The 15,178-nt window shown below is 43.5% G+C and overlaps 1 protein-coding gene across 1 annotated transcript; it reads right to left on the reverse strand.

Annotated features, from left to right (window-relative positions):
• Nucleotides 1-2,490: 2,490 nt before the first annotated feature.
• LOC146358107 (olfactory receptor 5V1-like) lies at nucleotides 2,491-3,423 on the reverse strand. The gene has a single exon (XM_084829163.1). The coding sequence runs from the start codon at nucleotides 3,421-3,423 to the stop codon at nucleotides 2,491-2,493; it is 933 nt and encodes a 310-aa protein (XP_084685289.1).
• Between the last annotated feature and the right edge of the window lie 11,755 nt (nucleotides 3,424-15,178).

Genomic DNA, 15,178 nt, shown 5'->3' on the forward strand with positions numbered 1-15,178 from the left:
TGCCAGTACTGATCAATGTCACCTCACATGAGAGTAGCAGTTGTGAATTGACTATGGATAATTACCAAAGCAGGACAGCAAAACACAATTTGATTCTGATCCAGGTACTGAACCACTGCATTGTAAGTATTCACAGTTAGAACAAACCACAATTCCATGTGTTTGGATGTCACAGCGGTGGCTAGTTTTAAAGCAGATACTTTCAGTCTCTCTATGCATGCAAAGGTGGAGGAAAAGAGACTGGACAGCAAGCACGCCTCATGCTTGTGCAGGCCCATTCCTGTAATGCTAAACTATTATTGAGTGCAGCCTTCCCCAACCTGGTTCCCTCCAAATGTTTTAGACTACAGCTCCCAGCACTCCTGACCATTGGCTATGCTGGCTGGGGCTGATGGCAGTTGAAGTCCAAAACGTTTGGAGGGAACCAGGTTGGGGAAGGCTATTATGTTCAGACACAGTATTATGTCTGAACCAGACCAGACCAGGATTAGCCAAAAATGTGCTAAAAAAATAAGTGCTATTCTGACAATAGACAATAGGGCAGACAGAACTGAACATAAACCTTTCATGAAAAGGCTTTCATACTAAGTGCTTTGACCAAGGCCCTTTTAACTTCCTTATTCCTCAGACTGTAGATCATAGGGTTTAGCATGGGAGTAAGTGCCCCATACAACATAGAAATGATCCTGTAAATTAATTTACCATATTCCACCCCTTAGCCTTGCACATTTATGTGTTTATTCATTGCCTTCTATTGAGATTTAAAGCCTGTTTCTTCATCAAAGTTCTAAAAGTGGCTCACAAAACAGAAAATGCAATAACGATACATTATCAAACATTAACATTTAAAAGTGTAAAATGTATACAGTGTCAATGTAAAAATTAACACATGACAGGAAATGGAACAAAACAGCAAGTTCCTTGATATCTACATTGCAAAATCAAACTGAAGGGAAAAAAATGTTTCACATACCCTTAAAAGGGTTGAACAAGGAAATGTAACATATTTCTAGTGGGAAGGAATTCCGCAGTTCAGAGGCCACAACTGAAAAGGCACTCTTGCCAGTACTGCCCAATTCCACCTCACATGAGAGTAGCAGTTGTGAACTGACTATGAATAATTAACAAACCAGGATGTCAAAACACAGCTTGATTCTGAATCAGGTTTTGAACCACTGAGTTTACAGGTGAAGTGCTTTGACCAAGGCCCTATTAACTTCCTTATTCTTCAAATGCCATTACTTCTTCAGACAAACCTTTATTTTACTATACTCCACCCAAAAGTTTGCAGATTTTAATGTATATTTTTATTGACATAATATCTAAGTATATATTCTGGTGCATTGATTTTACAAACGCCCCCCAAAGTGGCCACAGAATCGAAAATATAATAATTATTGTATTATCAAACATTAAAATTCAAAAGTTTAAAATGTAAACAGTATCAGGGTAAAAAATCAACACATGACAGGAAGCGGCATTTAAAACTGCAAACCCCCATTGTCTTCATTCCAAAAGATCTGCTGAATGGGGAGAGGGGTTTCCACAGCCGTCATAAAAGGGCTGAACAGGCTGAGCTAGCATATTTCCACCAGCAAGGAATTCCACCTTTGAAAAGACCCTGTTGCCAGTACTGAGCAATTTCTTTCAGCTCACATGGTGGTTGCCAGGTCCCATTAGATAGGGTGAGGCAGCTGCCTGTTCGCTATTTAATTTTTTAACACATTTGTATTGCCTGGGGGGCGGGGAGAAGTGGTTGTGAGATATTTTACCTCAGGTGCTATGCACCTTGGGGCTGTGAGCTCTTCTGCATGAGGCTGTTAATCCACTGTATGTGCTTTTGGTTTTGTTGCAGAATTGGGATCCAAGCACTACATGAGGAGCGTTTCCCTTCTGACTTTTCTGCTACATAACATGTAGAGGGCACTGTGGTATAGCACAATAGCGCAAATACACAAGAGGAAATCAGGGTTTGAAGGCGGGACATAGATGTAAATATAACGTCTGATCTCAGAAGCTAAGCAGAGTCAGCCCTGGTTAGTACTTGGATGGGAGGCTGCCTGGGAATCAGGCTTCCTGCACTGAGCAGGGGGTTGGACTCAATGGTCTTGTAGGCCCCTTCCAATACTATCGTTCTATGATTCCATGATATAAATGCCTCATTTTCCCTGGTCTATAAAGCGTGCTTCTTTAAAACAGAAGCAAAACTGGGAGGTCACAATGTCGTCTAAAGAACCCGTAAACAACAGTGAGTGGGGAACGAAGAGCGCACAATAAATGCCTCCTGTAGAAAAACTCTATGTCAACTTCTCCTTTTCAAGGAACCCTGTGCAAAGTGGTGGAGTTTTGGACTAGATCTGACTGAAACAGAAACTATACTTGCCTTGCCTTTCAAGGCAAGGTTTCACCAAAAGAAAAAGTGCTGAACAATAGGCAATAGGCAATCCTGACAATAGGCAAAGTTAGGAAGAACTGAACCTAACCCCTTCATTAAAATCTTTTCAGACTAAAGGCTTTGACCAAGGCCCTTTTAACTTCCTTATTCCTCAGACTGTAGATCATAGGGTTTATCATGGGAGTAAGAACCCCATACAGCATGGAAACAATTCTGTCCTGCTTTGGTGAATAGGTAGAGGTGGGGCGAACATAGGTGGCAATGGTGGTCCCATAGAACAGGCAAACTACAGTCAAGTGGGAACCACAGGTGGAAAAGGCTTTGCGCCTGCCCTCAGCGGAGCGCATGCATACAATAGCAGAAATGATATAGATGTAAGAGATCAGGGTGACCAAAAAAGCACCACCTCCTAAAATACCAGCCACAAGAAGAAGAACCAGTTCAGGGAGGAAGGTAGAAGAGCAAGAGAGTGCCATCACTGGGGGAATATCACAGTAATACTGGTTAACTTTATTGGGCCCACAGAAAGATAATGAAAAAGTGAGTGAGGTATGAACCATGGAATTGATAAAGCCCGTTAGCCACGTCCCAGCAGCCAGCTGAGCACACAGCCGTTTACTCATGATGTGTGTGTAGTGCAAGGGGCTGCATATAGCCACATAGCGGTCATATGCCATCAGTGCTAGCAACAAAATTTCCGTGCCCACCACATAAATCAGAAAGAAGAGTTGCAGCATGCAGCCAACAAATGATATTGTCTTGTCCTCTGACAATAAGATGTGGAGCATCTTGGGTACAATGACAGTTGGGCAAAGGACATCCAGCAGAGATAAATTACTCAGGAAGAAGTACATGGGGTTGTGGAGCTGCACATCTGTCCCGATTGCCATGAGGATAGCCCCGTTCCCTGCCAGAGTGATCAAGTAGATCAGCAGAATCATCACAAAGAGGGAAATCCGCACTTCTGGCAGATCAGACAGTCCAGTCAGATAAAAGTCCTTCATGGCTGTTACGTTGGCTTTCTCCATATTCCTTTCAAACAAATTGATCAGATGGGATATCTAAAATTCAGGGGAAACCATGGAGATCTGTTAAAAGTATTGATGTCTACTGAAAAACAATTTTTAATTGATTAGTAGTCACACAAAGCGTTAGTAGATCACACAAAGCGTGATCCAGTCTCTGTCCTACATGTATTCCTCCCACACACTTAGCAGTCCCAGAGGCCAGGTGGGACTGGATGTTTTATGGAAGGGAGAGATGAGGTGCTAAGTTGAAGGTATACTGAACCAGAATTCTGTATACTGGACCAGAATTCATGGGAAGAAGGGGAGAATTCAGCGCATCATACTAGATCATGTCTTAACTTGTAAATAAATGTACATATTTCCAAAGCCTCAATATATCTTCCTTTTGGGGAGAAAAATTGAAGGAATGACATATTTTCTTTTCAGTGCATGTGAAATAATTTATAATTAATATACAGAGCTCAGTTGAGTCATCGTTAGAAGGAAAGGGCATCTTTCGACTGTTGTAGAGATGCTCACACACATGCACGTGCGCGCACACACACACGCACACACACACACACAGAGCGTATGCACACTGTAATCCTTCTTCAAAACCATTCAGAGCCTAAGCTGTGATTTCAGTCTCACTCTGAGCAATTACCAGGCAAAACCACATTTACTCGATTGAATGAAAATAGTACTGATCAGCAGTCTGAACCAGGGGTGGGCAGAAGGTGGATCATTATCTGCTGGTAGATCTCTGGGTGATTGGGAGTAGACCAGCAAGGGCTTCTGACTCACAACTGTCTAACAATAACAATGGCTAAAAAGCTCCCCAGCACAACTGCAAATTAGATTGCTGAAAAAGAATACTTAGGAGAAACCCAGAAGTTGATTTTTGTATGAAAGGACCTGTTAACACTTCTGCTACTGGTCACAAATTCCTGGGCTGAGCATGTGATCAGAGGCACCTTGCTCCTTAATTATTATCATAAGTTTGCCCACATGAGCCACTATTTTCTACCTGGCACCAGTTTCCCCCCCAAAAAGGAGGAAAAGTGAAAAGAAAAACAAAGTAGAATGTGCGGTCCTGAAGTCTGTCTACCCTTGGTCTAAATGATATTGTATATAGTGTACACTATAATGTACACACTTAAATCGTCCTGTCCAAAATATTAAAAAGTACTAAAATGATGGGTAAATGGCAAAGTGTGGAAGAAATTCTAGTGATGACAGTGATGACATCAAACAAGTAGCAGCGGTGGTAACAGTTATCATAGTTGTCACCTTTCCTTATTCCCTGTTCCTCATCTGTGTTTATTTAGACTGTGAATCTCTGGGCAGGGTTTTCTCATTGTTTAGAAATAAAAACAATATTATTGTGAAATATAAGTGAGACCTGCAACAAAATGTTGCAGTGTGGTCTGCTCCCATTCAGGGCTCCAGCCACCAGATTCCCATGTTTTTCTGTTCACATGTCCCCCCAAAGTCAGTTAGCGTGCCATGGCCACTGAGCATACTCAGTCCTCATTAGGTTGTTTTTTGGGGGGGATTCCCCTCCCCAACGGGGTTTTCCCTAACTCTTTTTGTACTTCCGCACAACTTGCAGTTTCCTGAAGCCTGTTAACTGTGACTTTTGAGTGGACCAGATGGTACATTTTGGCTAAATAAGGCTAGGCACTCTGACAAATAGGGTGCATGCAGATGGAGAGCTCCTCAAAAGACAATGTCCAGCTATTCCCTCTTTCAATCCATAACCAGTTTTTTTTCTGGTAAGCAAAAAGTTGAAGAAGTAATGAGAAAACACAGGAGAACTACAAATTGAAGATGAGAGCTTTGGCTATTGGGTGGTATAGAAATAAATAAATAAGAGAGACAGACAGACAGACAGACATCTGGAGCCCCCATAAAATTCTGTAAATGAGGAAAAAATGTTGCACAACAAATGCCTTGTTGGGCAGCACCCAAGTTTTCTATTAGTATACAGTTCTAGAAGGAGAAAGAGAAGGGAGAGTGGGAGGTGAATTTCCTCATTAATTTGAATTATTGTACTTCAAGGGCGCAATCCTAACTAGATAGGTGACCACCTCCAAACTCGGAGGTGACCTGTCAATGCAGGGCAGGAGAAGCACAGAGGGGATTGTTCCCTTCACGCTTCCTCTGCCCTGCATTTTCGGCCAGACAGAAGCTTTTGGCTGTCTAGCAGGAGGACAGAGCGGGGGAGGAGGCTGCTGTACGACACATTGGATAGTGGCCATAGGATTGCTCCCTCCGGTATGTTTAAATTGCTATCAATATAAGTGGAATGGAATGACGGAAAAATAGTAGTGCACATACTATGAATCAAACTCACATCAATTTGCTGCAAATGTCAGACTTTACAAACTATTAAATGCAAATGTGTACTTTGGCTTTTCAATCACAGATTTTCATCAGAAATTTTTGGCTGATGTGATTCAAGCCATGTTTCATTACAAAATGTAGGTCAAAAGCAGGAAATCATTGGTTCTTGTAAAACCAGATGATGCAATGCGTATAGTGGCATATAACAATATTACCCTTCTAAATGGCACTTCTTTATTGATATTAAACATTTGTATGTTAAAACATTTGTATCTACTGAAGTTGCCATTTTTACGACATAAAGCTAAATGGATTTAAAATGAGGTAATAATAACAATACATTGCAAAGATGCTATGCTTTGGTTGTTGTTGTTTTATTGCTATCACTAAACCTACGGTATATCTATGCATTCCCAAAAACCTTCTCAGTTTCCAGATGGAGGATTTAAGACTGTGAGATGGAAGTTTGCCCAAGATCGTCAGCTGAGCCCCTGGCAGAGCTTGGATAATGTGAATTCTGATCTCTGATCTTTAGTTCATTGAATAAATACAATAAACATCCATCTGAAGAGTTGCAGTGCAGACCTAAATGGTTAGACTACCAAAGACTGCTGTTCCAGTAGACGGTATCCATTTGCCTTTCTTGTTTCCCTTGTAGTCTGTACCAACAGAGCAGCAACAGTGAGAAGAATTTATGTGGAATCAAGCAAAATACTGTCATGACTATTCTGAAATTGTCCCTGCCATGAGACAAAAGAACGCTACCTCCCTCCACCTCACTTTTCTTTTCTTTTTTGCCACTGGGGGTGGGGGTGGAAATGACATCAAGACAGAATGCATCTTGGGACAAGGCTCTCTAAGGAATCTTGTAGTTACTGACATGAAGTCTCAATTGTACAGAAGCTCATTTGGGCACAAAACTGTTCTGAATGCAGCAGCGCTGATCCAGAGGAAGTTAGTTCTGCCCATCTCCTGGTGAAGTCAAGTTACTCCCCATTTATGGAATGATCTCCCTGACGAGGCCGCCTGGCGCCAATACTGTCATCTTTTTGGCGCCAGGTAAAACTGGCCTTTCAGGCATTTGGCAGCATATAAGGAGTCCCTTTGATTGTCCCTGGCTGATTGTTTAAAATTGTTTTAGATATATGTTGTTCTTGTGTGTGCTATTTGTTCTATGTCAACACATAAATGGTTTTGTACTTTATATAATGTATTTTAATGGTTTTTAATTTTTGTGAACTGCCCAGAGAGGTTCAGCTATGGGGCAGTATAGAAATATAATAAATGACATTTTATTTTTTTCAGGACCAGGTCTGTTCCAAAGCTTCCTTTTCAAACTGCATCTTGCTTTCTTTATTTATTGATGGATTTATTTTATTACATTTCTATACTGCCCAATAGCCGAGGCTCTCTAGATGGTTCACAACAGTTAAAACCACAAAACACAGCATGAAATGCAATGTAAAATTTAAACGTTTAAAACTACAATATAAAAGTAAAACCAGAATAAAACCTATACTAGGAGCAATCCAGAGATTTAACATACAATAACTGGTTTAAAACAACAGAACTATTCCTATTATAAGGAATTCCTTATATATTATGTATTCCTTTTATAATCCGTACAAGTTGCCCAGGAGAAAGTAGAAATAGTTGTGTGTGTGTTTTTAATCTCAACATGTGAACAGGGCACAATTATGGAGAAATGAGAGTGTGTATGAAATAGCATTCCTGTCTTGTATGAAGTCCTATTCATATAGTTCTGAGGAATGTGTGAGAGCTCAAAGTGGGAATAGAGGGAGCCAAGCTGTACCCCCAGTATTCCTGGGCGTCCTGGGCACTGCCCTTCATTCCCTAACATGGTGAGGCATGTTATACTCTTATTCAGCTGAATTCACATAGAACATGATGAGTGATCAGAGACCCTGCTTTGAAGGAGTCCTCATTCTACCTAGTGGGGTTCTGGCTGTCTGTATCAAAATCCTCCCCACAGGACTTCTGCTCAAAGACTTCTGATTAGTCAGTGAAATAAAGGTCTACTTGGACACAATAAATAATGCCAAAGTCTTCCATAGAGGTAGACAGGCCTGTGATGATTCTGAACTAACAGAGGAAGAAGAGAACAGCAGGGCCAGGGCCTCAAGGATGATTCTTCCACCCTCTTAAACTGCACCCACCATTAGCACAGCAGGAATAGTGGCATCTCTTCGGCTCCTGCCCTATAACCCATTTTCTCACTCCCCTCTACCTCACTCTGACCCAGATTTTGAAAGCTGATGCACATGTCTTTTCTAAAGTAAAAATTTTAGCCATGTTTCATTCCTAAACTCCTGAAAGGTTTGCTTTGGGGGATGATGACAGAGAGAGCTCACTGAGTCTCACTCAGCCACAGAGTGAGTTCAGCTTCCTCCTGGCTTGGCAACTGAAACTATTGACACATTGCATACTAGTGAATTGGTCAGTTTTTGCCCATTTCCACCCCCACCCCAGTACTTCAGATGGACTTTCTCTGCCTCTTTTTGTTTAATCTGCATGAACATTCTTGTGTTTGTCCAATGATTTGTCACCTTGTTCACTTTTTCAAGGAAACATTTTTTAAAATGCAAAACCAGTCCTGGGAGGTTTCATGGAGACATCACAGGAGCGAGACAATCCACATGGCTGACCTTTGCTACAACTCTCAGAAATTTTTTTTCCCTCCAGAGGAATGTTTGAATGTTTGAAATGAATGTTTTGCAGCTGCTTCCAACCTGGCCCCCATCAACTCTGCATCAGTTATGTCTGTTTTAATCCCATAGAGCTGGGGTAGGCAAGGTGGTGGCCATGGGCACCAATGCATCTCTTGGACACTTTCTTTGGCACTCACAAAAGTGCCCTACCCCTCTGACTTGTTAAAAATTAACACATATTCTTCCCAGCAGCTGGGATCAGTGTGAAATAAGTTTCTGCTGGTGCTGGAAACAGTGGTTTCAAAGGAGTTGTTCAGTGTGTTGGGGCTCAGAACCCATTTCTGCCTTAGACTCAGTCTTTGGGGCATGTTACTTGCCCTTTGCCATGCCTCCTGTGGCAGCCATTTTGTGGTGGTGCCCCGGACAGTTTCTCAAACTGCCAAATGTGCCCGAAAAGGTTGCTTACCCCAGCCATAGTGTATATAAGATCAAGAACTACTCATCCTTCAAGGAGCATCCTGTATATGCCTGTGTGAGTCACATTTCTGGCATGCCTCCTGACTGGAATAAGGCAAGCTCAGAGCAGTTATTCATGCAGAATGCAACATGCAACTTCCTGTAAGAGCAGTTAATTTGGCTACATCTCTGCATCAAGGGTCTTTGAATGCTTTGCCCACAGTTGAGGCTTATTGGAAGGAAGCAAGACAGTCATAATTTTGTAGTGAATTTCAGCAGGTTTACTGTCTTGACATCTAGACATACATAGGGCACTGTCAAGAGCGCCCTAGCTGCCTCTTTCATTCTACTTCAATAGCTAACTCAAGATACAGACAAAAGGATTCTTTTCAAGGCTTTAATCCTTTTACAACTTAATGATTCTTTCAGATGCTAATCACCAGCGACTAAGCAAGGAACAGCACTGGGGAAAAGATAGCAGAGTAGCCTATGCTCCAGGTAAGGCAGTTGGTCCCCGTTTGAAGGAGAATCATGGGAAGACCCTGAACGTATGGGCTAGGAAGAGATCCTCCCTCTTTCTCTTGGGTCCTCGGGATGCGACCGTCGCTTGCGTGCCAAATGAGCGCTACACCTCCTTTCCGTGCCCTCTAACTGTCGTCGCTCCCTGCGTCAGCGTCGAGCATCCAGCAAGCCCCCCTCCAGCACTCTCTCGCTGCCAGGGTCACTATCTATCTCAGGAATGCTGGCAGGAGGGATCTCTGCCAGCTGCTGTGCCTGTGAGAGGTGAGCACGCTCCTCTCCCACGGATTGCTGTTCCTTCTCAGAATCAGAACTGCTCTGGGGTTCTATCGGCTCAGTTTCCACCCTGACAGGCTCCTTCACACCAAGCTTTTATCCTGCAATGGAGATGGCTCCTTCACGGCAGTTCGCGGGCTGTTTACACGATGCCGTGATCATTCAAGGCATCTCTTGCACTAAATGCCCTTTCTTCCATTTCTAAATAGATCACAGATAATGAGCTATCAAATTACCCCATTGTGTTCCACTTCAGTTTCCTCCATGAAAAGAGGAAAAGCAGCAAGAACAGGAGCGAGATCAATGAAAGATAATGGAAGATTCAGATTTATTTATTTATTTATTTATTTATTTCTATACTGCCCAATAGCCGAAGCTTTCTGTGCGGTTCACAAAATTAAAACCAAACGGCACACAATAAAACAATTTAAAATATATAGAACATTAAAACCACAATATAACAATACAACCACAATAAAACCTAGCAGCAGTGCATGAATTTAAAATACAGATTTAAAACAGCAAAGCTAAAAGTCTAGAAAGCTAAAATGCCTGGGAAAATAAAAAGGTCTTCACTTGGCACCGAAAGGAATACAATGTAGGTGCCAGGCAAACCTCACTAGGGAGCTCATTCCACAGCCGGGGTGCCACAGCAGAAAAAGCCCTCCTCCTAGTAGCCACCCACCTCACTTCCTTTGGCAGGGGCTCACGGAGAAGGGCCGCTGACGATCTTAAGGTCCGGGCAGGCACATATGGGAGGAGGCGATCCTTCAGATAACCTGGCCCCAAGCTGTTAAGGGCTTTAAATGTTAATACCAGCACTTTGAATCGGGCCCAGAAATGGCCTGGCAGCAGTGCAGCTGGAAAAGTACTGGTGTAATATGAGCTCGCTGGCCAGTCCCTGTTAACAGTCTTGCTGCCCTGTTTTGGACCAGCTGAAGTTTCCGGACCATTTTCAAAGGCAGCCCCACGTATAACGCATTGGCATTGCAGTATTCCAGATGAGAGGTTATCAGAGCATGGATAACTGTAGCTAGCTATCTCTGTCCAGATAAGGGTGTAGTTGGTATACCAGCCTAAGCTGATAAAAAGTGCTCCATGCCACTGAGTTCACCTGTGCCTCAAGTGACAGTTCTGGATCCAAGAGCACCCCCAAACTATGAACGTGATCCTTTAGGGGGAGTGCAACCCCCTCCAGAACAGGTTGAATATCACCTAGCCGGGCAGATGAACCACCCACTAACAGTACCTCCGTCTTGTCTGGATTGAGTTTCAGTTTATTAGCCCTCATCCAGTCCATTACCGTGCCCAGGCACTGATTCAGAACAGCCACTGCCTCACCTGGTTTTGATGAGAAAGAGAGGTAGAGCTGGGTGTCATCCGCATATTGATGGCACCTCAGCCCACACCTCCGGGTAACCTCCCCCAGCAGTTTCATGTAGATGTTAAACACCACAGGGGATAAAACAGAGCCCTGTGGAACCCCATGGCACAATTGCCATGGCGCAGAGCAATAATCCCCCAGCGCTGCCTTCTGGAGTCGGCCATCCAAGTAGGAGTGGAACCACTGCAGTGCAGTGCCTCCAACTCCCAACCCAGACAACCTATCCAGAAGGATATCATGGTTGATGGTATCGAAAGCCGCTCCAGGAGAATCAACAGGGTCACACTCCCCCTGTCCCTCTCCCAGCAGAGGTCATCCCACAGGGCGACCAAGACAGTTTCCATTCCAAAACCAGGCCTGAAGCCTGATTGAAATGAATCTAGATAATCCGTTTCATTCAAGAGTGCCTGGAGCTGTCCTGCAACCACCCTCTCAAGCACCTTGCCCAGGAAGGGGATGTTGGCCACTGGCCTATAATTGTTAACATCCTCCGGGTCCAGGTTAGGCTTTTTCAGGAGTGGTCTAATTACCACCTCTTTTAAAGCGGCAGGCACCACTCCCTCTCTCAAGGAGGAATTTACAACCTCCTGGACCCAGCCAGACATCCCCTCCTTGTTTGATTTAATAAGCCATGAAGGGCAAGGGTCAAGCACACAAGTGGTCGATCAGACTTGGTCAAGCACCTCATCCGCATCCTCAGGCCTCAGTAACTGAAACTCATGCAATAAAACTGCACCAGATGGTGCTCTGAATGCCTCTACCGATGGAACTGCATTAATCGTTGTGTCCAATTCATGACAAATCTGAGCGACTTTATCTTCAAAGTGCCTTGCAAACTCATAACAGCGTGTCACCGAGGGTTCCACCGTCTCTCTCCCTGGCCCAGAATGTAACGGGCCACGAACCACTCAGAAAATCTCCACTGGACGACACTGAGAAGATGCAATGCTGGTGGAAAAGAACTGTCTCTTTGCCACCCTCACCACCACAGAGTAGGCTTGATAGTGAGCTCTTACCTGTGTTCGGTCAGACTCAGCACAAGTTTTCCTCCACCTGCATTCTAGCTGTCTCCCCTCTTGCTTCATTGCCCTCAGCTCAGGTGTATACCAAGGATACACCTGAGATACAGGTGTATCCTTGTATCCTCCCAGATACAGGGAGAAGGAGGAGGGAAGGGGTGGGGGGAAAGGAAGGCATGAATAAGGAAGTCGTTGTGATCCTGCATTTAAAACAGAAGCAATAAACCCCATTTTAAATGCAGGATTTTAGGCTGGTGTAGAGATGCCCGTATAGAGGAATTTTGGGATCAGCAATATTGACAGGAATTGTGAAAATAACTTCCCTTGAGAATTGTATGGTGTACTGTATGTTCTTTGTTTTTCTTGGAAATATATCTCCTGATTCAAGAAAAAGAAGATTGAGTTATTGAGGTACTTCAATAACTCCATCAGTGTTCCTGGCACTTTCCAGAGAAATATAAACAATAAACAAGTCTCTGCCTCAAGGAGCTTACAATTTAGATGGAGATGGGAAAAGGGAAGACAACAACAGAGGAGGGGAAATGATGTAGAGGCAAAGGTAAAGAAGGGATGCATGTGAGCAAATGCAGCTAAAAATGCTGACAGTACAATCCTACGAAAGTTTACTTGGAAGTAAGCCCCACTGTGTTTAATGAGACTTACTCCCAAGTAAGTGTGCACAGAGTTAAGAACATAAGAAGAGCCATGCTGGATCAGACCAAGGGTCCATCTAGTCCAACATTCTGTTCACACAGGGCTCCTTCACACGGAGCCTTTATCCTGCTATTGATTGCTCACTCACTGAAGTTTGAGGGTCCTTTAGATGATGTCATGAACCTCCAGGGTGTCTCCTGCACTAAATGACCTTTATTCCATTTGAAATAGATCAGACATAATGAGCTCGCAAATTACCCCACTTGTGTTCCGCTTGAGTTCCCTCTGTGAAAAGAGGAAAAGCAGCAAGAAGAGGAGCTGGATCAATGAAACACATGGAAGACTCAGATAAGGGGGAGAAGGAGAGGGAAAGGGGAGGGGGGAAAGGAAGCCTGTGTACAGGGTGTCCGTTGTGATCCTGCATTGAGACCAGAAGCAGAAAGCCCCCTTTTAATTGTGGGATTTTAGGCTGGTGTAGAGATGCTCACAGTGGACCAGGGAACCACAAGCAGGGTATGAGTGCAACAGCAGCCTCCCGCCCATGTTCCCCAGCAATTGGTGTACATAAGCATACTGCCTCTGACACTGAACATAGCACATAACCATCAGGACTAGTAGCCTTCTCCATGAATTTGTCTAACCCCCTTTTGAAGCCATCCAAACTGGTGGCCATCACTACATCCTGTGGTAGCAAATTCCATGGATTAAATATGCATTGTGTGAAGAAGTAATTATTTTATCTGTCCTGAATCTCCCACCTTCATAGGATGACCCTGGGTTCTAGTATTTTGAGAGAGGGAGAAAAATGCCTCCCTATCCACATTCTCCACACCATGCATAATTTTGTAGACCTCTATCATGTCTCCCCTTACCCTCTTTTTTTCCAGGCTAAACAATCCAAGCTGTTGTAACCTTGCCTCACAGGGGAGATGCTCCAACCCCTTGATCATTTTAGTCTCACTTTTCTGTAAGTGTACTACAGCTACTGAGGGAGGGGTGAACATCCTGAAACCCATATTTCCTATTGCAAGGAGCTTGACATTTCACTCAAAATTTCACTACTCAGAAATAGGGAGGCTTTTAAAAATATGTCCAGGTCTATGACTGTCTGCACTAGTGTGAACCCACAAATATTACACAACTAACCCATGCAATCTGCAGAGGGGGGTAAGGCAAGCCTGGGCGGGTGGGTTACCCATTACTTCTTCAGACAAACCTTTATTTTACTATATTCCACCCTAAAGTTTGCATATTTTAATGTATATTTTTAATTGACTTGCTATCTAAGTATATATTCTGGTGTACTGATTTTACAAATGCCCCCCAAAGTGGCCACAGAATCGAAAATGTAATAATTATTGCATTATCAAACATTAAAATTCAAAAGTTTAAAATGTAAACAGTATCAGGGTAAAAAATCAACACATGACAGGAAGCGGCATTTAAAACTGCAAACCCCCATTGTCTACATTCCAAAAGATCTGCTGAATGGGGAGAGGGGTTTCCACAGCCGTCATAAAAGGGCTGAACAGGCTGAGCTAGCATATTTCCACCAGCAAGGAATTCCACCTTTGAAAAGACCCTGTTGCCAGTACTGAGCAATTTCTTTCAGCTCACATGGTGGTTGCCATGTCCTACCATTAGACAGGGTGAGGCAGCTGCCTGTTTGCTATTTAATTTTTTAACACATTTTTATTGCCTGGGGGGCGGGGAGAAGTGGTTGTGAGATATTTTACCTCAGGTACTATGCACCTTGGGGCTGTGAGCTCTTCTACATGAGGCTGTTAATCCACTGTATGTGCTTTTGGTTTTGTTGCAGAATTGGGATCCAAGCACTACAAGAGGAGCGTCTCCCTTCTGACTTTTCTGCTACATAATATGTAGAGGGCACTGTGGTATAGCACAATAGTGCAAATACACAAGAGGAAATCAGGGTTTGAAGGCGGGACATAGATGTAAATATAACGTCTGATCTCAGAAGCTAAGCAGAGTCAGCCCCGGTTAGTACTTGGATGGGAGACTGCCTGGGAATCAGGCTTCCTGCACTGAGCAGGGGGTTGGACTCAATGGTCTTGTAGGCCCCTTCCAATACTATCGTTCTATGATTCCATGATATAAATGCCTCATTTTCCCTGGTCTATAAAGCGTGCTTCTTTAAAACAGAAGCAAAACTGGGAGGTCACAATGTCGTCTAAAGAACCCGTAAACAACAGTGAGTGGGGAACGAAGAGCGCACAATAAATGCCTCATGTAGAAAAACTCTATGTCAACTTCTCCTTTTCAAGGAACCCTATGCAAAGTGGTGGAGTTTTGGACTAGGTCTGACTGAAACAGAAACTATACTTGCCTTGCCTTTCAAGGCAAGGTTTCACCAAAAGAAAAAGTGCTGAACACACAACTTTGCCTATTCTGACAATAGGCAAAGTTAGGAAGAACTGAACCTAACCCCTTCA

The sequence above is a fragment of the Heloderma suspectum genome, chromosome 1 (genome assembly GCF_057233095.1).
Source record: "Heloderma suspectum isolate Gila_16-S chromosome 1, 16-S_ref, whole genome shotgun sequence".
Taxonomy (NCBI): Eukaryota; Metazoa; Chordata; class Lepidosauria; order Squamata; family Helodermatidae; genus Heloderma; species Heloderma suspectum.